Consider the following 26,566-nt stretch of genomic DNA (forward strand, 5'->3'; position numbering starts at 1 on the left):
GCGTCCCCGTCACTTGGCGGTTCAGCAAGGGAGACCGATAGAATAAGCACTGGGCTTACAAAGAATAAGTCCAGGGGACCGATTTGTTCAACTAAAGGCGGTGTGTAGGAAAACGAATATGAAAAAAAAAAATGTGCGGAAATCAAGAGGATGGAGAGAGGAGTTCTGAAAGTTCACAAGATCCCAGTTTTAGAGAGTGGGGAATAAATCCACATTTTAAATATTCCTCTGAGTATTGAACCTGCATCACTCATTTTATATATTTTCACATACAAAGAAATAAATATGGAGGAATTAAAAATATCCTTTACACCCCTCCTGCACAAATTTTTCCAAGTTTTGACACTTTAGAGACATCAAATCTTATGAGTCTGAATACCAAGACCCATAAGATCTGATGTCTCTAAAGTGTCAAAACTTGGAAAAATTTGTGCAGGAGGGGTGTAAAGGATATTTAAAATTTTTTTTTTTTTAAAATAATTCCTTCTTGAATTTCCCCCTTTCTCTTATTGATATACACTGGGCAGAGACATTTGCAGTTTCAGGTCTTCTTTTATTTCTTTCAGCCAATTAACCGAGGCCATGCTGGGGCAGTGCTTTCAAAGAAATTGACCCCAGGACCTTTTTCTTTAAAGTTTGATAATTACCCTCTTGCTGAACTGTTACGTTACAGGGATGTGAACAAACCAACACCAATTGTCAAGCTATACCAGGGACAAACTGATATTGTGGCAAGCTGGCAGGATGGTCAACACGCTGGGCAGTGTTTCATGTCTTTACTTTCTGAGTTCAAATTCCGTTGAAGTCGAGCTTGCGTTTCATAATTTCAGGGTCGATAAATTAAGTACCGTTCGCCAGCCTCGTCTGGCACCTGTGTCGGTGGCACATAAAAAGCACCCACTACACTCGGAGTGGTTGGCGTCAGGCAAAATGATCTGACACATTTGTAGGTTAAATAAAAGGCAAATGAGGTAAAGAAACAAAAAAGTGTTTTTATTTTTGAAAAGTACATATAATGCCATTTTGTTTCATTATGTTTTAAAAATGAAATCAGTCAAATGGGATCCATTATTGTCCATGCACTGTCGAAGGCGTTCACGAAAGTTGTCAATAACTCGGCGGGTCATTTCATGTGGAATGGCAGTAATTTCTTGACGAATTGCATCTTTAAGTTGTTCAATAGATCGAGGGCGATTAATGTATACCTTTGACTTGGGGTATCCCCAGAGAAAAAGATCGCACGGATTAAAATCAGGTGAAGATCATTGAAGATCATTGTGAAGAATTCTTCGCAAACTTCTTTCGGAAAGTCTAAGAGCCTGGGCGCGTTTAAATGTGGAACGGCGTGGAGACTGTTGAACTGAAGCTCTTACCGCTGCCACATTTTCTGGAGTTCTGGCGGTGCGAGGTCGACCGGTTGATTTTCATTTCAATGCAGATCCGGTAGCTCTGAAGTTGGTAACCCATAACAAGATCGTGTTTCGAGCTGGTACGGGATCATGTCTACCAAGATTGAAGTGCAAACGGAACGCTGTTTGTGTTGCAGTTACAGAATCGTTTGTTTTGATAAACGTTTCCGCAATGAAAGCGCGATGCTCACCAGTCCAATTCATGGCAGCAACTGAAAAAGAAACGAAAAACAATGGTATTATAAAGAAACAAAACAAAATGGCATTATATGTACTTTTCAAAAATAAAAACACTTTTTTGTTTCTTTACCTCATTTGCCTTTTATTTAACCTACAAATGTGTCAGATCATTTTGCCTGACCCTGTATATATATATATATATATATATACATACACATATATAATATACATATACATATAAATATATATGTATATATACATATACATACACATATATATATACATATACATATAAATATATATGTATATATACATATACAATATATATAAAATATATGTATATATACATATACATATATATATTATAAAATATATGTATATATACATATACATATATATATATAAATATATATGTATATATACATATACATATATATATATAAATATATATGTATATATACATATATATACATATCATATATATGTATATATACATATATATACATATAAATATATATGATATATACATATATATTATACATTATACATATAAATATATATGTATATATACATATACACATACGTTTATATATATACATATATATATAAATATATATGTACATATACACATATTTTCTTCAAGGAGCATGATTAGTTTCTTACGGACTATTCGTTCCATGACTTTGCTGATGTGTAAGGTCAGAGAGATAGGCCTATAATTTTTAGCATCTGCTCTGCTACCTCCCTTATGGATAGGGCATATTACCCCCTCTTTCAATTTGACTGGGAGCTTACCACTTGCAAGAAAGCTCTAAAAAAGAAGCTGTAGCGGTTTTGCAAGCGCTCGTTTGCACGATTTGAGAAGGATCGCTGGAATCCATATATATGTATATATATAATATATATATGTATATATACCAACTACATGGTTCTGGGTTCAGTCCCACTGCGTGGCACCTTGGGCAAGTGTCTTCTACTATAGCCTCGGGCTGACCAAAGCCTTGTGACTGGATTTGGTAGACGGAAACTGAAAGAAGTCTGTCGTATATATGTTTGTGTGTCTGTGTTTGTCCCCTAGCATTGCTTGACAACCGATGCTGGTGTGTTTATGTCCCTGTCACTTAGCAGTTCGGCAAAAGAGACCGATAGAATAAGTACTGGGCTTACAAAAGAATAAGTCCCGGGGTCTATTTGCTCGACTAAAGGCGGTGCTCCAGCATGGCCGCAGTCAAATGACTGAAACAAGTAAAAGAGTAATATGATAACTAAGTTATTTTACTAAATTCTTTGTTATATTTAAAATTATTGAAAGAAACACAGAACATCTTAAGAGAAATACAGTAATGAAAGGGTTAAATGACGTTGGTAGTGGTGGTGGTGATGGTGATGGTGGAGAGTGGTAGAAATGGTCCTGATGATGATGATGATGGTTTTATTTTATTTTTTTTCTTTCTTTCCTGCAGGAAAATTCAAATGGAGAAGGAACTGTACCAAGCCAAGTCTGAAATAATGAGTCTAAACAACCAGCTAATGGCCGCCATTCATCAGAAAGTGATGGTTTCTCAACAGAGAGATCAGTGGCAGGTGAGACGATAAATAAATGGTGTTCCACGATTAACTTTAACGACCCTTTCTAGCTGAGCACTAACGAAGATGTGAGGGTAACATTTTCTGCTGAAATTACTGCATCGTATTAATGAAACATTTCAATACACATATACACACATACACACACACATACATACAAACACCTACATACAAATACATATACACACATACATACATACATATGCATGCATACATATACACACACATACATAGATATACAGATACACACGCATACATAAACATGCAAACATGCATTCACACACACTTACATACATAGATGTACATCCATTAAATGTAACTAAGGCAATATTTAATTAAAACAGCCACCTATGTATCATACAGAATGCACACACACACACACACAGTTGATAGGTTTGGCTGGATACATAACACTGAACCCACAGTAAGGTAAAAGCACCATTAGGTGTCATTTACTTGTTCCAGTTATTTCACTGCAGCCATACTGGAGCACTGCCTTAAAGGGTTTTAGTCAAACAAATTGACCACAGGACTTATTCTTTGTAAGCCCAGTACTTCTTCTATCAGTCTCTTTTGCCAAACTGCTAAGTTACGGGGATATAAACACACCAATATTGGTTCTCAAGAGATAGCAGGGGGACAAACACAGACATACACACACAAATATATATCAATTTATATATATATATACATGTGGAGGCGCAATGGCCCAGTGGTTAGGGCAGCGGACTCGCAGTCATAGGATTGCGGTTTCGATTCGCAGACCGGGCATTGTGTGTGTTTATTGAGCGAAAACACCTAAAAGCTCCACGAGTCTCCGGCAGGGGGTGTGATCCCTGCTGTTCTCTTTCTCTCACTCTTTCTTCTGTTGGCCTGCTCGCTTAGCCAGCGGGGTGGCGTCATTCGAAGGCTAAAACAATGCAAACGCATTGTAACCAGCGATGTGTAACAACATCTGGTAGCCTGGTCGGTCACGGTGATCACGGTGATATATATATATATATATACGATAGGCTTCTTCCAGTTTCTATCTACCAAATTCACAATTCACTCACAAGGCTTTGATCGGCCTGAGGCTATAGTAGAAGACACTCACCCAAGGTGCCATGCAATGGGACTGAACCCGGAACCATGTGGTTGGGAAGCAAGCTTCTTACCGCACAGCCACAAGAAGCATCATAAAAATATTCAGAGAACAACACAAGAAAATCCTGTCTCTTGCATCAACACTGCACCAATTCTCACTGCTTATTTCACCATTCCTTAGCCATGCTTTCTACTAACACTTAATTACCAGCATCGCCAGCACTAATTGCCTTTTGCCAATTTACACTCTACACTTTCTCGTTAATGTTTGCATGTGATTCTAATGAAGTCTCAATGGTTTTGCTGCCTGCATCTATATATGCATGTGTATAATGTCTACTGTTTATATTAGTCAGACTGGTGCCTTTATCTTGGTTGCTTTCACTAGATTTCTTTGCTCTTTGACCCCTTGGCTTTTTTTCACTATCCCCTTCTTAACCCTTTAGTGTTCAGATTATTCTATCAAACATAATGCCTATTGATTCCCATTGATTTGAATTAATCATGCATTATCTCATATCTTCAAGATCTTGATGGTGTAATTACTTAATGTAGAATAACATTGTAGGGTAGGTGTGAGAGCCTGGATCTGGTCAGTTTGAACATAAAACAGATTAAATATTTTGGCCGGATATGGCCGGTTTAAATACTAAAGGGTTAAACCCTGTATGTGTTACTCTCTCTCTCTCTCTCTCTCTCTTCTGCCACCGTCTCACCACAATCAACCTTGCTCCTTCCATCACACTTTTTTCTCTTCTCAGTTCTTCGTCTAAAGTCAACACCTTTTCTCTTATTCTCTCTCTTCTATCTTTTACTTGTTTCAGTCATTAGACTGTGGCCATGCTGGGGCACTACCTTGAGGAATTTTAGTTGAATGAATCGACCCTAGTAGTTTTTTTTAAAGCCTGGTACTTACTTTATTGGTCTCTTTTGCTGAGCCACTAAGTTATGAGGACATAAACACACCAACACCGGTTGTCAAGTTGAGCGGCGGGGGACAAATACACACACACACACACACACACACACACAGATGTGGTGAACTTCTTTCAGTTTCCATCTACCAAATCCACTCACAGAGCTTTGGTCTGTCTGAAGCCAGAGCAGAAGACACTTGCCCAAGGTGCCATGCAGTGGGACTGAACTCAGAACCATATGGTTGGGAAGAAACCTTTTTAACTCGCAGCCTGCATCTATTGTTGATATTCTTTAAAGCCCTCCCCGAATGCACTCTGTAAAGTGGTTGGTGTCAGGAAGAGCATCCAGCCATAGAAACCATGCCTCAAAACTGAGATAGTAAAAAAATAAAAGGGGGAGACCTTTTCGAGTCATGCTGACTCAAAAGGGCTATTTTTTTGGTTTCCATGGATATATAAATCTCCCACCTGGACAGGACGCTGGTCCATCTCAGGATTACTCATTTCCACCAGCTGAGTGGACACATTGTGTTCTTTTGCTCAAGAACACAACGCATCGCCCAGTCTAGGAATTGAAACCCCAACCTTATGATCCTTACGATCCAACACCCCAAACATTAAGCCACATGCCTCCACTTTGCATCCTACTGAACCGTTCAAACCATCTTAGCATACAAAGCAGGCATAAAGTGATATTGATGATGATATATATAGTAATATAATAAATAAATAAAATATATGCATATATACATACATATATGTACATACTTACATCTACATGTATATATACATGCATACATATATATATATATGAGTACAGGACACCACAAATAAACGTAGAACACGAGAGACGAGAACATAAAATCAAACGTTTATTTGTGGTGTCCTGTACTCATATATATATATATGTATGCATGTATATATACATGTAGATGTAAGTATGTACATATATGTATGTATATATGCATATATTTTATTTATTTATTATATTACTATATGACCGAACACACGCGTTATTTCTCTATTTCTCTTCTCCAAGTTTATATATATATATATATATATTATATATATATATATATATATATATATATATAGGCTCAGGAGTGGCTGTGTGGTAAGAAGCTTGCTAACCAACCACATGGTTCCGGGTTCAGACCCACTGTGGGGCATCTTGGGCAAGTGTCTTCTGCTATAGTCCCGGGCCGACCAATGCCTTGTGAGTGGATTTGGTAGACGGAAACTGAAAAAAACCTGTCGTATATATGTATATATATGTATGTGTTTGTCCCCCTAGCATTGCTTGACAACCGATGCTGGTGTGTTTACGTCCCCGTCACTTAGCGGTTCGGCAAAAGAGACAGATAGAATAAGTACTGGGCTTACAAAGAATAAATCCCGAAGTCGGGTTGCTTGACTAAAGGCGGTGCTCCAGCATGGCCGCAGTCAACTGACTGAAACAAGTTAAAGAGTATATATATATATATTAAATCAGAGATAAAAACCACTATTAGGCAAATCAAACAGTGAAAAATATAAACCAAAAAATAAAAATAATTAATGTAATTTACAAAATATATAAAATTTAAAATTTAAATTATTTAAATTCAAAATTATTAATTTATATTTATAATTTTTTTTTTTTATAATTATATATAACTATCAAAAAGTATTAAAAGGTTTATTATAAGATAAGTAAAACCACTACGTACATGATAATTTTACTCCCTAATATTATTATTAATATATATATATATCCACACACACACACACATATATATATCATCATCATCGTTTAACGTCCGTTTTCCATGCTGGCATGGGTTGGACGGTTTGACTGAGGACTGGCAAGGTTTCTACAGCTGGATGCCCTTCCTAACGCCAACCACTCCAAGAATGTGGTAGGCAACCAGGGTTGCCAGGTGTGTGAATAAGAATACAAGAGTTCCCCCTGCGTGGCATCTTGGGCAAGTGTCTTCTGCTATAGCCCGGGCCGACCAATACCTTGTGAGTGGATTTGGTAGACGGAAACTGAAAGAAGCCTGTCGTATATATGTATATATATATATGCGTGTGTGTTTGCGTCTGTGTTTGTCCCCCTAGCATTGCTTGACAACCGATGCTGGTGTGTTTATGTCCCCGTCACTTAGCGGTTCGGCCAGAGAGACCGATAGAATAAGTACTGGGTTTACAAAGAATAAGTTCCGGGGTCGATTTGCTCGACTAAAGGCGGTGCTCCAGCATGGCCACAGTCAAATGACTGAAACAAGTAAAAGAGAGAGTATATATAGAGAGAGATGTTTAGAATTCTAAAGAAAAGTATTCAGGGTATCAAAATGTAGTGTGTATATTTTTTCATATAATTGTGTTTATACACACATGTGTATATAGTGAAAGGACATTAAATGATTTATATATGCATGTATATGACTGGCACTCTGTTGGTTCCAAGGGTTCCAATTGAAGGGATCAACTGAACAGCAGCCTAATCATGAAATTAATGTGCATGTGGTTGAGTATTCCATAAACACCTGTACTCTTAACATAAATTCTCTGGGAGATTCAGCATGACACAGAATGTGACATGGTAGGCCCCCTATGAATTACAGGTACTATCCATTTTTGCCAGCTGAGTGGACTGGGGCAATAAAGTGAAATAAAGGGCCTTGCTGAAGGACACAACACATTGCCAGGAATTGAACTCATGACCTCACGATTGTGAGCTGAATACCCTAACCACTGAGCCATGTCTCTGCACATATAGGACAGGTGGCGTTTTGCTTGTATGTATATATATATATATATATATGTATATATATTATTATTATATATATGTATGTATATATATATATGTGTATATGTATATATATATATGTATATATTATTATTATATATATATATATTATTATATATGTGTATATGTATATATATATATATGTATATATATTATTATATATATATGTATGTATGTATATATATGTGTGTATATATATATGTGTATTATATATATGTGTATATATGTATATATATGTGTATGTATATATATGTGTATGTATGTATATGTGTGTATGTATGTATATGTGTGTATGTGTATATGTGTGTATATATGTGTGTATGTATATATATATGTGTGTGTGTGTATGTATATATATATGTGTGTGTGTGTATGTATATATATATGTGTGTATATATATATATAATATATATATAATATAATTAGGAACAATTAGTTAATAAATTATATGAATTGGTATTATCTGGTAGTTGATGATTGATTAAAATATATTCCTCCATTTTCTTATTTTGTATTTTACCTTTGCCCATCTAATGCAATAAATGAATTAATTGCATTGCAATTCTTAGCATTTATGTATTAGCATTTCTGGGTGATTTACTGGCAGTATATTGGATATATGTTATCCCATAGAGGGTTACACTCACAACCCCTATCTCACTTTGTAATTATATATATATATATATATGTTTTTTGTATTTCATTATTGTTTTTTGTATTTTATATTCGTGTGGCATCGTCCGTTTTTCTGTCCCTGTTTCGTATACATTCAATCCTTCTTCCAAGAAATCTAATGCTCGTAGCTTAGTTTTTCCTTGGAGCTGGCCGGATCGGAGCGATCTCAAGATTAATCAGCTGAAATTGCGAGGATGATCCGGTTCTTGACTGAAGATTGAGGGCTTCGAATGTCCCGTCCGTGTTTTTTGTATCGTCTTCTAAATGTTTTGCGTTCTTGTCCCAGTTTGTATTTTTCTACATATAATAATAATATATATATATATACATACATACACACACATATATATATATTAGCTTATATCATTCATGCATTTTTCTTCTGTTTCTTTCCAGAATGATATGGAGGATCTGATAGACATTCAGATGCGCAAGAGACTAATTCAAGAGAATCGAAATGAATTGGCAGAAGAACGGATCAAGGAAAGCAAAGTGAAAAGAACTTCTTCCTTCTTTTCTCGAGTGAAACACTGAACTTTAACCTTGACTACAAACTCTCGGATTTCACAAACTGGAGAACGTTTGGATTCTCGGACTCTCCAACCATGTCATCACCATATATATATATATATATATATGCATATTGTGTCGTTGTTTGTGTGTGTGTATATATATATATATATGTACACATTCACACTTTCAAAACCTCCCAAGGAGGGGGACACATGGATTCCTTGTAATGGACCCTATTTCATGTACCTGTTTCACCTTATGTACCTGCGGTTTTTTTTTAAGTGGTTTCACTGACTCTTTTTATTTTTATGGATTTTTTTTTTTTTTGCAATGTAATTAACAAAGACAGAAATCTGCAACAATAATTACGCAAACAAATACCAAAAAAAAAAGGGCCAATTAGTGAAGCCAATTTGTCGAAAGCATCATTTCTTTTTGATTCCATCTTTTTTTTATTATTATTATTATGTGCATTTTTTTTTTCTTTGTTTTGTTTTTTTGGTCATCATGGTTAATTAACGAACTAGGTGCAAAAAGATCTGAAGTTTTGTTTTCTGAAATTTCTCAAGGACTGAAACATTTTTTTTTTGTCCCCCCTCTCCCCTCCCACGAGAAAAACCCGAGAAAGGGACAAATGAACCAAAGAGGAAATAAAACCAGGACAGAAAAAATTTTAGGGGCCGGTAGTTTTAATACTATCTCCACGTCCCTTAATCTTAAGTGAGAACATTTTCTTTCAGCAATGGAGAAACTTTGGTACTCAGCAACAGAAAATATGTAAAATATTATAAATAAAATTATTCCAGTCAGCAGCAAAAAGATACATTTTTTTTTCTTCTCTAAAATAAACAGAAAATCTATTAATTTTAAGTCTTGCGTTTGATGAGCCAATGAGGATAACTCTTTATAGTCATGTAATTTTTTCTACTCTAGGCACAAGGGCCGAAATGTTTGTTGAGGGGGCGTGCAGTTAATTAGATCAACTGCAGTATGCAACTGGTACTTAATTTATTGACCCCCGAAAGGATGAAAGGCAAAGTCGACCTCGACGGAATTTGAACTCAGAACGTAAAGGTAAACAAACCCTACCCCAGTGCATAACTGGTACTTAATTTATCGACCCCGAAAGGGCAAGTCGACCTCGACGGAATTTGAACTCAGAACATAAGGGCAAACAAACCCTAACCCTAAATACCTATTTCTTTACTACCCACAAGGGGCTAAACACAGAGAAGACAAACAAGGACAGACAAAGGGATTAAGTCGATTACATCGACCCCAGTGCATAACTGGTACTTAATTTATCGACCCCGAAAGGATGAAAGGCAAAGTCGATCTCGGCGGAATTTGAACTCAGAATGTAACGGCAGACGAAATACTGCTAAGCATTTCACCCGGTGTGCTAACGACTCTGCCAGCTCGCCGCCTAAATGCCGGTAAGCATTTTACCCGGCTTACTAGCATTTCTGCCAGCTCGCTGCCTTGTAGAATCTTTTCTACTCTAAGCATAAGGCCAGAAATTTCCATCTCCATGTGGTGCTGGAAGAGGTCACAGATGTGTGATGAAAAATTTCTGGGCAACGGACTCAAGTTAGAATAAGAACCATAATGAACAAGTGGAGAATGAATATACATTGAGTGTGTTTATTTGGTAACGAAAAAAGTGCAAGACGTGGCCTGAATGTGTGTGTATGTGAGTCACGGAAGCCAGGTAACTTAGATTTGAAAAGAATGCTTTAGTGGTAAGGCATGATAAGCTAGCAGTCGGAAGCTATTTTGTGTTGGCTGGGACGAGAAAGAATCATTGTTACAGATAGCAATGTGTTGTTGAGGACTGATGGTAATGATGCTTACAAAGTGAATAGGATGTAAATGCAATAGGATATCTATGGAGTGGTTGGCATGGATGGCTTAAAATATTCAGTAGGTTGCTGCACTAAGTTGGGGGAAATAAACAAGCTATTCATATTGAAGAAATACCTATTTCTTTATTACCCACAAGGGGCTAAAGACAAGAGGGGACAAACAAGCACAGACATAGGTATTAAGTCGATTACATCGACCCCAGTGCGTAACTGGTACTTAATTTATCGACCCCGAAAGGATGAAGGGCAAAGTCGACCTCGGCGGAATTTGAACTCAGAACGTAGCGGCAGACGAAATACCTATTTCTTTATTACCCACAAGGGGCTAAACATAGAGGGGACAAACAAGCACAGACATAGGTATTAAGTCGATTACATCGACCCCAGTGCGTAACTGGTACTTAATTTATCGACCCCGAAATCCGTTCTGTGTGTGTGTGTGTGTGTGTGTGTGTGTGTCTTCTAGGATATCGGGCATCCTACATCCAATTGCGCTCAAAATTGAAATGTAGATACCGACGGTATCAGGGCATGTATAAGTCTTGAAAAACTTACAAAAATCGACTCCAGGTGGCGATCGATAAAGCATTCTTTGGAATAGAAAAAAAAGTCTATCTTTATTTCTTTTTTTGATGGTGTCTCAAATTTAGGTTAAATCAGTGTTTCTTAAAGGGAAGGCCTATGGATGGTCGGACAAGTTGTTTTGAGAAAATTTGGTTTAAATGTTTGACAACTCAGGTGTGTATGTATAATAATATAATGAAATTATTGTATACAGTGCTCAGGTGCACCACAACTTGTCAGAAAGTACATGCAGTAATGTAAAAATGTCTGGGAAGCGAACAATGTATGAGTCAGATACATGCTTGTGTGTGTATGGAGAGGAGAAAATCAGGTGTAGTGTTGGCGAATCTCAGAAAGCATGGAAGTTTTGAAGGATGCAGTGCTCCGACAACCAACAACTGATATGTATATATGTGTATATATATATGTGTGTGTGTGTGGAGAGAGAGAGAGAGAGATGATACTACTGTCAAATATATGTTGATGCATAAGGGTCAAATGAACAACGTTACGAATGTAAAAGCTGCCAAGAAAGAACATTCTAGAATCTAACGTGAGGATATTAAATGATGCACACCAAGGTTCTGGATCAATCCTCAGTCACTGAAAGTTGCAACAAATCTTATTCTCAGCTATGTTGTCTTCATAGATTGATAGCTAAAGGTGTTGGTACGTACTTTAGTTAAGTAAATGTAGGTTGGGTTTCAATCTCCACTCAACTTTAACCCTTTAGCATTTAAACCGGCCAAAAGTATTCTGCCTGTTTTATGTTCAAACTGGCCAGATCTGGTCTCTCACACCAACCCTACAATATCGTTTTAAAAATTAACTGCTACCTCATCAAAATCTCATAGCTACAAGATAATGCATGATTAGTTCAAAACAATGTGGATAAAAAAAGGATTAATTTTGGCAGAATAATGTGAACGCTAAAGGGTTAAATTAAAGTTGTTTTTTTTGTTTCACTCGTGTCTTGAAACGACAGGAAGTGAACTAACACCCTTTATGAAGATTGCCAGGAAAGGTTTCCAAATGTATTGGGACAGGTAGCTACATATAAATGCCTCCCTGATGACAAAAGACGATTTAGTCAAGCAATTTAAGATGGAAAACAATGGTGCAACAAAACAAAATTGGAAGTGCATTGTGACCAGTGGTGTACAACAACATCTGATGCGACAGTTTTAGTTAGGCTCAGGACTGTACTAAACCCTGGGGAAGATGTTCAGAACACCCTCTGGTGCTGTTTAACCACAAGACTACTATGAATCCCGAACAGAGGTGGTAAACAACAAAATACTTCAATCTATCGCAGCATCAATGATAATAAAAACAGAATTTAACGCTTCCATTATCGTCTGTTGAGATGCTCTGAGTTTCTTTCAATTCATTTTAAATATAACAAAGAATTTAGTAAAATAACTTAGTTATCATTAAGCTAGTGTTAGGAACATAAATTGTGACTAAGGTTTGGTGGAAGATTTTAATTCAGAACTTTTGAAAGCAAGACATTTGTACTACAGAGCCAGAGGTGGTTTCAGGCGGGTTGGTAACAAAAGGGTTAATTTGCAGATTTTGTTTCACATAATTGTTTGACTTGTTAGAAATAGCAGCCAAATCTTGTGCAAACTGAAGACACATTTGACTGTCTTTAACCCTTTCGTTACCATATTTCTGTTGAGATGCTCTGAGTTTCTTTCAATTAATTTTAAATATAACAAAGAATTTAGTAAAATAACTTCGTTATCATTAAGCAAGTGTTAGGAACATAAATTGTGACTAAGGTTTGGTGGAAGATTTTAATTCAGAACTTATGAAAACAAGACAGAGGTGGTTTCAGCGAGGTTGTCCTTGTTTGTGTGTGCTAAAAACTATGACACAAAAACAAGAACACAAAAGCATGCACACACAAGGATACACACTTGAGAAGAACAGAATGGAGTGGAGCAAGAACACACACGAAAACAAAAAGTGTTACTGAAGAGGTCACAGATGTGTGACAAAAGATTTCCAGACAATGGACAGGAGTTGCAATAATAAAATATGAACAGTAATAAAAGAGTGAAGAACAAATATATATTGGCAAAAAAAAAAAAAAAACAATGACCATTTAGATATATAAAGGGAAAGTTTACAAAAATGAACAAAAGACGAAGGCAGGTGGAGTACAAACAAACAAATGTATTAGTATGGCACTCAGGAATAGAAATAGAAAAAGTCTTTTACGTTTCGAGCCTATGCTCTTCGACAGAAAGGGACACAACAAAAACAAGGAGAGAAACATTAAAAAAAGCGTGTAGTAGCTAATGATCTATCATGGTGTCCTGACTTTGGACAATGGTCAGACGCGAGAGGGACAGTAGGGGAGATAACAGGATCAAGTGACTTCCAATACGAAGGTGCTCCCAACACAAAGGTGCGTGTGTGTATAAGAGAGTATGTATGTGCGTGTGAAAGAGGGCTGGTGGTCTGGACTTGTGTGGGTGTGGGGATGGGTGGTGTGTTGTGATGTGATATGTGTAGGTGTAAAGATGTGGGGATGGGTATGTGGGTGGTGTGATATACAACAATATCGGTTTCAACACAATTTTACATCAGGAACCTTGCAACACAAATTGATAATACATACATACATACATATATATATATATATATATATCATCATCATCATCATGATATATATATATATATATATATACATGAATTCAAGATGAGTTGTCCCTGGGAGCTCCTCTATGCTGATGACCTAGCCCTTGTAACAGAATCACTACCGGAACTAGAGAAGAAATTTCAGGTGTGGAAACTAGGTTTAGAATCAAAAGGCCTTAGAGTCAACGTAGCAAAGACCAAAGTTCTAGTAAGTAGGAAGGCAAACACACCACACACCCCTTCAGGTAGGTGGCCCTGCTCGATCTGTAGAAAAGGTGTAGGTAGAAACTCCATAAGATGTACCCAGTGTAAGCTATGGACACATTAGAAGTGCAGCAACATCAAAGGAAGATTAACCGAGAAGATAGCTTTCATGTGCGGTAGATGCACAGGGACAATAGACACCACAGATACTCAGAAAACAGATTCCATTATACTCCTGGGGGAGAAACTAGTAGTTGATAGTTTCCGCTACCAAGTTAGTAGCGGGGGTAGATGCTCAGAGAGTGTTACCACTAGAATAAGAATAGCCTGGGCAAAGTTTAGGAAGCTTCTTCCCCTACTGACGACAAAGGGTCTCTCATTCAGAGTGAAAGGTAGATTGTACGACGCATGTGTGCAAACTGCCATGCTTCATGGCAGTGAAACATGGGCTGTGACTGCGGGGAACATGCGTAGGCTTGAAAGAAATGAAGCTAGCATGATCCGCTGGATGTGTAATGTCAGTATCCATGCACGATAGAGTGTAAGCACCCTGAGAGAAATGTTGGGCATAAGAAGCATTGGATGCAGCGTGCAGGAGAGATGATAACATTGGTATAGTCATGTACTACGGATGGATGAGGAGAGATGTGTGAAGAAGTGCCACTCCCAAACTGTTGAAGGAATCCGGGGTAGAGGTAGAATCAGGAAGACATGGGACGATGTGGTCAAGCATGACCTTCGTACGTTGAGCCTCACAGAGGTTATGACGAAAGACCGAGACCTCTGGAAATATGCTGTGACTTTGAAGACCCGACAAATGAAGTGAGTTCATGGCTCGCAGGATGGCCTGCTGTGCTAACCTTGGATCGTAGAGTGACCTGCTGTTCTTGAGGAGACCTATTGAGTCAAGTACATCAACATCAAAATAAAAAGCATATTGATATTGTAGTTAAGACACCCGTGCTGGTGACACGTAAAAGCACCATCTGAACATGGCAGATGCCAGCGCTGCCTGATGGGCGTCCGTGTCGGTGACACGTAAAAGCACCAACCAATCGTGGCTGTTTGTCAGCCTCCTCTGGCCCGTGCCAGTGGCACGTAAAAAGCACCCACTACACTCACGGAGTGGTTGGCGTTAGGAAGGGCATCCAGCTGTAGAAACACTGCCAGATCAGACTGGAGCCTGGTGCAGCCTTCTGGCTTCCCAGACCCCAGTCGAACCGTCCAACCCATGCTAGCATGGAAAGCGGACGCTAAACGATGATGATGATATACATTTACAGGTCTATTCAGAAAGAATGCACCAATTTCATTACGCAATATTTTAATGAGGAAAAGTAATAGAAAACTCCAGCTAAGTCCCAAGTATTTACTCACAATCAACTTTAATTTCCTGTCTTACAAGTGTTCAATGTGGCCACCACCTGCAGAATGGGCAACGTATGTAACCCTGTATACATATATTTGAGAAAAGAAAAAGGATGATTTCACTGGTAGTTCTAATCAGTTTAAATTATCATTTTTTAATAATATAAATTTTACACTTTAGTTCACAGGTGTGGCTGTGTGGTAAGAAGCTGCCTACCCAACCACATGGTTCCGGGTTCAGTCCTACTGCATGGCAGCTTGGGCAAGTGTCTTCTACTATAGCCTTAGGCCAACCAATGCCTTGTGAGTGAATTTGGTAGACGGAAACTGAAAAGAAGCCTGTCGCATATATATATGTATGTGTGTGTGTGTGTGTGTGTGTGTATGCCCCCCCACCACCACCACCACCATTGCAGTTCAGCAAAAGAGACTGCTGGAATAATTACTAGGCTTACAAAGATCAAATCCTGGAATCGATTTGTTCAACTAAAGGCAGTGCTCCAGCATGGCTGCAGTCAAATTCCTGAACCAAGTAAAAGATTGAAAGAATATGTATATATCTATGGGGCAGCTACGGGAAAGGCCACAATGCTACTAAAAACTATGACACAAACAAGAATACAAAGGTATGTTCACATAAGAATACACACCTGAGAAGAACAGAATGGAGCAAGTGGGGCAAGAACAGCAGCCCCCATAAATATGGCGGTGAGCTGGCAGAAACGTTGGCACGCCAGGTGAAGTGCATAGCCGTATTTCATCTGCCGTTATGTTCTGAGTTCAAATTCCGCCGAGGTCGACTTTGCCTTTCGGGGTCAATAAATTAAGTACCAGTTACACACTGGGGTCGATGTAATCGACTTAATCCCTTTGTCTGTCCTTCTTTGTCCCCTCTATGTTTAGCCCCTTGTGGGCAATAAAGAAATAAGAACAGCAGCCCCATATATATCAAAGTGTTCCTTGGAAACATTTATCCCCAATCTATGTAGATTGTCCATGTTTTTGGCAAAAACTTAAATAGTTGTGGACCTTTGAATCCCAAATTATTGCAGCACTTGGTCCTTATTCCAGACAGGATGCACAGGACCTCCGGAACAGTGCAGTAAGCATTCTGTTCAGAGCCTGGTGTAACTCCCAATGCTAAACTTTGGTGCTTGCTCCTCTAGGATTTTCCATATGTCTATCACAGCACATCTCTCCTGTCTTTGTTCCAGGAAGCACAGGTGTAATGCTTTCAAGTCTCTCCCAGGGGCTCAACGGTTGCATTGATGCAACCTTCTTGGTATGGCACCACTGAACTGCCTCAAGTTCTATCAATTTGACACTGTGGAGTGACCATAGTTGAGAACAGTAGTCCAGCCAGCTAAGGACTAATGTCCTTTATAGGACCAGTATACTTTCCTGGTCCCTTGTTCTGAAAGTTCTCAGAATCCTTCTGGTCACTTACCCTCACACTGCCACCTTGTTGGTGATATGTACTTGAAACGAGGTATTGTTAACCACATCAATCTCCATGTCGCACACTCGGCTCGACTCTGCGATTGCTGCTCCTTTCGGACCAACACCAGTATACTTTCCCGGTCCCTTGTTCTGAAAGTTCTCAGAATCCTTCTGGTCACTTACCCTCACATTGCCACCTTCTTGGTGATATGTACTTGAAACGAGGTATCGTTAACCACATCAATCTCCATGTCGCACACTGGGCTGGACTCTGCGATTGCTGCTCCTTTTGGTCCAACACATCTTTGTTGCGGAATGTTAGCACAAGCTGGCTCACAGCGGAAGGTTTGGAATTTTCCGGCATTAAGCTCCATGTTGTTTTCTTCAGTCCGTCTAAATATGACATCAAGATCTTTCTAACGAAGATTAGCATCAAGAGGATACTTGACCACAAGTGCTACTTTTGTGTCAGTGGCATAACTAATACTAGTAGCTCCCTCTATAGCTGATGACATGTCTGAGAAAGCCACCACAAACAGCAGCAGCCTTAAGACTGTTCCCAGAGGTAATCCTGTTGCTATTAATATCTCCTTGGAGGGGGCTCCACTGGCTGCTCCAGCCTGGCTTCTGTCTTTTAACCCTTTTGTTACCGTATTTCTGTTGAGATGCTCCATGTTTCTTTCAATTCATTTTAAATATAACAAAGAATTTAGTAAAATAACTTGGTTTATCATTGAAGCTAGTGTTAGGAACATAAATTGTGACTAACTTTTGGTGGAAGATTTCAATTCAGAACTTTTGAAAACAAGACATTTGTACTGCAGAGCCAGAGGTGGTTTCAGCCGGTTTAGTATCGAAAGGGTTTAGATGTCATGTAACCAATCTCTCAGTTTTCCAACTATGGTCAAGTCTCCATAGTGAAACCTATCCTCTTGTGATCAACCTTATCAAAGGCCTTTGCAAATTCAAAATATATTACATCCATGTTTGAGTGAGTCATAATTTGTTTCAATAACCAGTCATAACACTGCAGAAGCTGTGTAAGGGCAGCGAGCTGGCAGAAACGTTAGCATGCCGGGTGAAATGCTTAGCGGCATTTCGTCTGCCATTACATTCTGAGTTCAAATTCCACCGAGGTCGACTTTGCCTTTCATCCTTTCGGGGTCAATTAAATAAGTACCAGTTATGCACTGGGGTCAATATAATCGACTTAATCCGTCTGTTTGTCCTCTCTGTGTTTAGCCCCTTGTGGGTAGTAAAGAAATAAGTATTTCGTCTGCCGCTACGTTCTGAGTTCAAATTCCACCAAGGTCGACTTTGCCTTTCATTCTTTCGGGGTCGATTAAATAAGTACCAGTTATGCACTGGGGCCGATATAATCGAAATGAGATCCATTTGTGTGTCTAAGTTATGTTGGGTGTCAGGGAGCAAGTCATTATCTTCTGGGAATGTCCGCCGAGGTTGACCTTGCCTTTCATCCTTTCGGGGTCGATAAATTAAGTACCAGTTGCATACTGGGGGTCGATCTAATCGACTGGCTCCTTCCCCCAAAATTTTGGGCCTTGTGCCTAAAGTAGAAACGATTATCTTCTAGCAATGTAACCAGTTTCCTCCTGATAACTCGTTTCCATGATTTTGCTGATGTGTAAAGTGAAAGAGCCAAGCCTAGAATTTTTAGCCTCTGTTCTGCTTCTTCCTTTATAGGTATTTCGTCTGTCACTACGTTCTGAGTTCAAATTCCACCGAGGTCGACTTTGCCTTTCATCCTTTCGGGGTCGATTAAATAAGTACCAGTTATGCACTGGGGTCGATATAATCGACTTAATCCGTTTGTCTGTCCATGTTTGTCCTCTCTGTAGGTATTTCGTCTGTCACTATGTTCTGAGTTCAAATTCCACCTTCCTTCAACTTTCTGGGAAGTCTACCACTTGCAAAGAAACTTTGGAAGAAAATCTGCACTGATCTTGCTAGAGATCCTTTGCACCTTTTTTTTTAGAGGGTTGCTGGGAACCCATCAGGGCTTGTGGTTGAGTTTAAGTTCATTTTATCAATGGCTGATATTACAACAGTTTCCTCTATTTTGATATAATCGTGAATTGCCATCCCTTCATCAGGTGTCAAAAACCTTCTTTGTCATACTTATTTGCAAGTGTCTCAGTTGAAATGTAAAAACACTTTTGTACATTTTTGCGTTGCACATTCAGTATTCCATTTATCCATTAAGACCCTGCATTCAGTTGAACCATTTTCATTGAACAATGGTGGTGCCAAGTAAATGGCACCTGTGAGTCATAGTCGTTGCCAGTGCCATGCAAATGGCATCATGAATCATTGGGGTCATTGCTGGTGCCATGTATGCCACCCACCTGTGAATCGTAGTCGTGGTTGTTGCCGGTGTAAATGGTACCTGTGCCAATGGCATGTAAAAAGCACCCATTACACTCCTGGAATGGTTGGCATTTTAGCTGTAGAAGCCATGCCAAATCAGACTGAAACCTGGTGCAGACTCTGGCCCATCGGCTCGTCAAACCGTCCAACCCATGCCAGCATGGCGAGCAGATGTTAAATGATGATGAATGGCCTCATCTTGTACCGTATACACACACATACATATACATATATACGACGGGCTTCTTTCAGTTTCCGTCTACCAAATCCACTCACAAGGCATTGGTCGGCCCGGGGCTATAGCAGAAGACACTTGCCCAAGATGCCACGCAGTGGGACTGAACCCGGAACCATGTGGTTGGTAAGCAAGCTACTTACCACACAGCCACTCCTGCACCTATATATATAACATTTGCAGCATGGAAGATGTTAGCAAGTCATTAGGTCATTCAAGAACACACAAACAGTTAGTTTCACTTCAATATTTAAATTTCATTTGTGTTAAAATATCATGCTACGTCTGAGAAAGTAACAGTTTTGATATGTATGAGTTTATGCATGTATGTATATGTATATATGTGCATGCATGTATGTATGTATGTATATGAGCATTTATGTATGTGTGTGTAGACATGTCTGCATGTGTGTATATGTGTATGTACATGTAAACATATGTTTAAGTATGGATATGTGTCTGTTCAGGTTGATAACTGTTACTCCATCGAAAGTTGTATATATATATATGTATATATATATACATGTGTATGTGTATATATATATATATATATATATACATGTATATATATATATATATATAGAAAATAGTAAAAAGTGAAAAAACTACAGAAGGCTTGTTTTAGAAGGTTAAAAAATATATATTTGAGTCATTACGTCAGAAGAATGTTATAAATTTTTTTCCATACAGTGACATAGTTTTTGAAGAAATTACTGGTTTCGTGTTAACTTTTCAAATTTCTCAAACCATTGTGTTATGACTTCGTTCGGTAATTTCTTCAAAAACTATGTCACTGTATGAAAAAAATTTATAACATTCTTCTGACATAATGACTCAAATATATATTTTTTAACCTTTTAGTTTTTTCACTTTTTACTATTTTCTATATATTCAACCACGTGCTTTCACACACCAACTTTCTCACCTATATATATATATATATATATATATATACATGTATATATATGTGTATATATATATATGTTCCTCTCACCACCGTTTAACAGTGGATAGATACAATGTCTTAGATACATATATGCAAATATAAACCTATCTATACATATGTACAAGCACATACAATCATATAAACATGTATACACACACATGTATATGTATAATCTTACAGTATACACATATACGTTTATCCATTTATACATACATGTCTATTTTCACAAACAGTTATATATAGTTGTATGAGTGTACATAGATTTATATGTATGTATGTATGTGTAGATGTATGTATATTTTAGCACATGTGTGTGTGTGGATATATATGTGTATATATGCATGTATATGTGTATATATATATATATATATGTATACACAAATGTATATGTTACTGTAAAATACAAATAAGTAATTATTTGTTTGTATACATTTAACCCTTTAGTGTTCGCATTATTCTGCCAAAATTAATCCTTTTTTATCCACATTGTTTTGAACTAATCATGGATTATCTTGTAGCTATGAGATTTTGATGAGGTAGCTGTTAATTTTAAAAACGATATTGTAGGGTTGGTCTGAGAGACCAGATCTGGCCAGTTTGAACATAAAACAGGCAGAATACTTCATCATCATCATCATTTAACGTCCGTTTTCCGCGCTAGCACGGGTTGGACGGTTCAACCGGGGTCTGGGAAGCCAGGGGCTGCTCCAGGCTCCAGTCTGATCTGGCAGAGTTTCTACGGCTGGATGCCCTTCCTAACGCCAACCACTCCGCGAGTGTAGTGGGTGCTTTTTACGTGCCACCTGCACTTCTGGCCGGATATGGCCAGTTTAAATGCTAAAGGGTTAAACGCTTCATCTCATATTGCTCTGCAGTCACCCCCACTCCTGATATGGGGTACATTGTGCATCTGTTCATGCAACATCGATTTGATGGAGGGAATGAGCTAATGTACAGCACATACATTCGATTCCTCATCATCATCATCATTTATCGTCCACCTTCCATCCTAGCCTGGGTCGGACAGTTTCTGTTATGTTTTAATGTAGTTGCAGGCTGATTGCCTCTTCATTCACCAACAGAGATATCCAATGATATCTCTTCTTCATAGCTTCTACAATTCTCTGTATAATATACGGCTGCACATATGACACTCTTCTGATATCTCCAACACGCATACTCTACTCTTTTACTTGTTTCAGTCATTTGACTGCGGCCATGCTGGAGCACCACCTTTAATCGAGCAACTCGACCCCGGGGCGTATTCTTTGTAAGCCCAGTACTTATTCTATCGGTCTCTTTTGCCGAACCGCTAAGTGACGGGGACATAAACACACCAGCATCGGTTGTCAAGCAATGCTAGGGAGACAAACACAAGCATACATGCACACACACATATGCATATATATGACGGGCTTCTTTCAGTTTCCGTCTACCAAATCCACTCACAAGGCTTTGGTCAGCCCGGGGCTATAGTAGAAGACACTTGCCCAAGATGCCACGCAGTGGGACTGAAACCGGAAACGTGGTTGGTAAGCAAGCTACTTACCACACAGCCACTCCTGCGCCTTTTTGCATCTTCATTCACCAACATGTAATCCAATAATATCTCTTCTTCATAGCTTCTACAATTCTCTGTATAATATATGGCTGTACATATGACACTCTTCTGATATCTCCAGCATGCATGCGTACTTATACATTCTGGAACTGTTCATTTATCCTTTCATGGGGGTTTTTGGGATTCCACCACAACACTTTCACAACAGCCGGCCAGCCAGAAGCCTGCACTAGACATCTGTGGCTGTTTTGGCAGGATTTTTACAGCTGGATGCCCTTCCTGACACCAACCACTCAGCAGAGAGAAACACTTGCACAGGTTGTTCAACAAGAAATTCTTTCTTGAACCACGGCAAGACAACCATCAATACATGTATGACTTTTATCATTCAGTTTCATTTCAAGATTTCTCGCCAAAAGAGAAAGAGCTGGTTTCTAACCTAGATGCAAGGCTCCTTCATTAGAATTTCAACAACATCAACAGGGTATTTGTGCATGTATGCATATATGCGTGCAGTATTTGGAGTCAGTGCATTTGCAGATTTGTATGTTTTGTTTTATGTATGTATTTTCATGCATATATTTGCATGTCTAAACACGTCCATATATACTTAAATAAGAAACTTCTGGAAAGTTTTATATATTTTTTTACAGTTCCAGTGATGGCTTGGATCTGTAGTCTTCGAATCAGCTTTCTCCTTTCTGGTTTCAGAAACCTAATTTCTTCTCAAGATTGGTGTTTAGGCAGTTTGTTATAAATCCCAGCGCCCCAGTAATTACAGGTATAAATATGAACTTGTAATCAGGGTAGAGTAGCTGTAGATTTCTCAACAGTTCAGCATGGATATTTTCTTTTTTGCTGATCTTTGTTTGTTTGTTTGTTTGTATGTATACTCTTACTTTTTTACTTGTTTCAGTCATTTTGACTGCGGCCATGCTGGAGCACCGCCTTTAGTCGAGCAAATCGATCCCAGGACTTATTCTTTGTAAGCCTAGTACTTATTCTATCGGTCTCTTTTGCCAAACCGCTAAGTTACGGGGATGTAAACGTACCAACATCGGTATATATGTATATACACAAATTTATGCACTTGTTCTATATATGTATTTTCATGCATATATTTGCATGTCTAAACATGTCCATATATACTTAAATGATAAACTTTTGGAAAGTTTCACAGATTTTTACAGTTCCACTGATGGACTGGATCTGTAGTCTTCGAATCAGCTTTCTCCTTTCTGGTTTCAGAAGCTTAATTTCTCAAGATTTGGTACTTCGGCAGTGTATTACATGCCCCAAAGCCCCAATAATTACAGGTATAAACCTGAACTCATAATCTGGATAGAGTAACTGCAGATTCCTCAATAGTTCAGCGTAGGTATTTTCTTCAGCTTTATGTTAACGTCCACTGGGCATCTGATTTCCACAACGGTGCACAGTTTTTCTTCTCTGGCCCAAAACACTACGTCTGGTCTATTATGTTTACATTTTGAGGTTTTCATTGGGGCATTCCACCAGCACTCTTTTACATTAAAAGGGGTTTTGGCCTCTAACATACTGTGGGTTCTTTTCTCTTTAGCCTTGGGATTATCCTTCTGATGGATCTCCTTTCACAGTCTCTCAGCTACAACATAATGTCTCAACAGTAGATAATACCATGATGACATCTTTGGACAACTGACTTATGATGTAGGCAATATCTCTGGCATTAACTCTACAAAGTCTGCATTGGTTATCACATATCATTTGTGCATCAGGTATTTGGTTGCTATTTACTGTTCCTGTATCTATGTACGTACGTACATATGTGCTTTCAGTTTCTTAGTTCTTTACTACCCACAAGGGGCTAAACATAGAGGGGACAAACAAGGACAGACAAAGAGATTAAGTCGATTGCATCGACCCCAGTGCGTAACTGGTACTTAATTTATCAACCCCGAAAGGATGAAAGGCAAAGTCGACCTTGGCGGAGTTTGAACTCAGAACGTAACGGCAGATGAAATACCGCTAAGCATTTCGCCCGGCATGCTAACGTTTCTGCCAGCTCACCTCAAGGCTTTGGTCAGCATGGGGCTGACACTTGCCTAAGGTGTCATTCAGTGGGACTGAACTCAAAATCACATGGTTGGGAAACAAATGTTTTAACCACACAGCCATGCCTGCACTTGATAATAAAAAAGGAAGAATGAGAGAGAGAAGTGAAGTTTATTTGATAACCATATCCCTGAAGGTCATATTGATCCTGACTGCCGGAAGTCTCTTGCGTTGGGGCAGTGAATGGTACCAATACACATTGGTCGGATAGTTCATCATTAGAAGACTTCCATGTTGCAGCTCTATCTTGATGGGGTCAAGGTCCAGTTTTGGTGCCCCTTTCTTGCTCTGGCTGCCACGAGCACATTCATGACGGAACACAAAATCACGAGCTTGGCCAAGGGACAGCGATGCTATGGGGCTCAGCCTCACCAGATCCTTCTCGTCGTCTCTGTGTTCTCCCATGTGGTCATTCCCATCCTTGTATCTGAAGATTAATAAAAGGGATTGGAGGAAAACGACACAGTGAACAGGCACAGTAAAATCACAATGCCTAGACAGATTAACCCTTTAGCAGTTAATCCACCCATATCCAACCCATGCTGTGTATTCAAACTGATCGGATCTGGCCTCTCACACCTACCCAACAATGCCATTCTAAAATTAAACAATCCCATCACCAAAATCTCAAAATTACGAGATAATCAAAATCAAAGAATCAGATCAAAATCGATCCACATCAATGGAATTTGTATCTTTGTGGTACCAGTGCCGGTGGCACATAAGAAGACCATCCGAACGTGACTGTAGCCAGTACCGCACCGACTGGCCTCCGTGCTGGTGGCACGTAACAAACACCATCCGATCGTGGCCATGCCAGCCTCGTCTGGCACCTGTGTCGGTGGCACATAAAAAGCACCATCCGAGCGTGGCCGTTCACCAGCCTCGTCTGGCCTCCGTGCCGATGGCACGTAACAAACACCATCCGATCGTGGCCATGCCAGCCTCGTCTGGCACCTGTGTTGGTGGCACATAAAATCACCCACTACACTCTCGGAGTGGTTGGTGTTAGGAAAGGCATCCAGCTGTAGAAACTCTGCCAGATCTGACTGGGCCTGGTGCAGCCTTCTGGCTTCCCAGACCCCAGTTGAACCGTCCAACCCATGCTAGCATGGAAAGCGGACGATGATGATAAATGTATGATTAATGCAAAACAATGTGACTAAATAAGCCTTACATTTGAGAGAATAACCAGAATATTCTAGCAGCTTTATGGTGGCTGGATCTGGCCTCTCATACCAATCCTACAATGTAATTCTATAAAATAACCAATCCCACCATTGAAATCTGGAAGCTCTGAGATAAAGCATGGTTAATTCAAAACAATCTGAATAAGAGAATTTTTTTATTTTGAGGGAGTAACCTGAATGCTAAAGGGTTGAATTGGCCCTTTTCCAGCCCAAATATTCTCCTTGTTTTAGGTTCAAACCACCCAGATCCAGCCTCTCACACCTACCCTACAATGTCATTCTCAAAATAAATAATCACTGAAATCTCAAAGCTATGATGATTAATTTAAAATGATGGGAAAAAATAAGAATTACATTAGACAGAGTAATCCGATTGCTAAATGGTTAATGTTAATGGTATATATCCATCAGTTTATTAAATATCCCCCCGGCTTTATGCTGGCTAGATCTGGCCTGTCACACATACCCTACAATATCATTGTAAAAGTAAACAATCCCATCATTGAAATCTCAAAGCTATGAGAAAATCCATGATTAATTCAAAACAATGTGAAAAAATAAGAATTACATTCGACAGAGTAATCCGATTGCTAAAGGGTTAATGTTAATGATATATATACATCATCATCATCGTTTAATGTCCGTTTTCCACGCTAGCACGGGTTGGTGTTTCTACAGCTGGATGCCCTTCCTAACGCCAACCACTCCACGAGTGTAGTGGGTGCTTTTTACGTGCCACCTGCACAGGTGCCAGAGGGGTCTGGCATTGGCCACGATCGGTTGGTGCTTTTTTTATGTGCCACCGGCACAGAAGCCAGTCGAGCCGGTGCTGGCATCGGCTACGTTCGGATGGTGCTTTTTATGTGCCACCGGCACAGAAGCCATTCGAGGCAGGGTTGGCATC

The 26,566-nt window shown here is 39.0% G+C and overlaps 2 protein-coding genes across 7 annotated transcripts in view; one reads left to right on the top strand and one right to left on the bottom strand.

Moving 5' to 3' along the window:
* Positions 1-26,566, top strand: part of LOC115224812 (RUS family member 1) — a 319,904-nt gene that overhangs the window by 231,686 nt on the left and 61,652 nt on the right. For 2 of the 5 annotated variants that reach the window (XM_036513519.1, XM_036513520.1), the window contains 2 exons: positions 3,053-3,173; positions 9,042-9,977. The exons of 2 other annotated variants lie outside the window; for them this stretch is intronic. In XM_036513519.1, coding sequence (XP_036369412.1) covers positions 3,053-3,173; positions 9,042-9,179 — 259 coding nt within the window. In that variant the 3' untranslated portion in view covers positions 9,180-9,977. Of the gene's footprint in view, positions 1-3,052; positions 3,245-9,041; positions 9,978-26,566 lie in introns of those variants that run through there. One more of the 5 variants, XR_005003888.1, reaches the window with a different exon arrangement.
* Positions 1,449-26,566, bottom strand: part of LOC115224663 (DNA oxidative demethylase ALKBH2) — a 32,051-nt gene continuing 6,933 nt past the window's right edge. Inside the window, exon 4 of one of the 2 annotated variants that reach the window (XM_036513527.1) lies at positions 1,449-1,621. In XM_036513527.1, coding sequence (XP_036369420.1) covers positions 1,597-1,621 — 25 coding nt within the window. In that variant the 3' untranslated portion in view covers positions 1,449-1,596. Of the gene's footprint in view, positions 1,622-24,564; positions 24,900-26,566 lie in introns of those variants that run through there. The other variant, XM_029795520.2, reaches the window with a different exon arrangement.

The sequence above is a fragment of the Octopus sinensis genome, linkage group LG26 (assembly GCF_006345805.1).
Source record: "Octopus sinensis linkage group LG26, ASM634580v1, whole genome shotgun sequence".
NCBI classification, from domain to species: domain Eukaryota; kingdom Metazoa; phylum Mollusca; class Cephalopoda; order Octopoda; family Octopodidae; genus Octopus; species Octopus sinensis.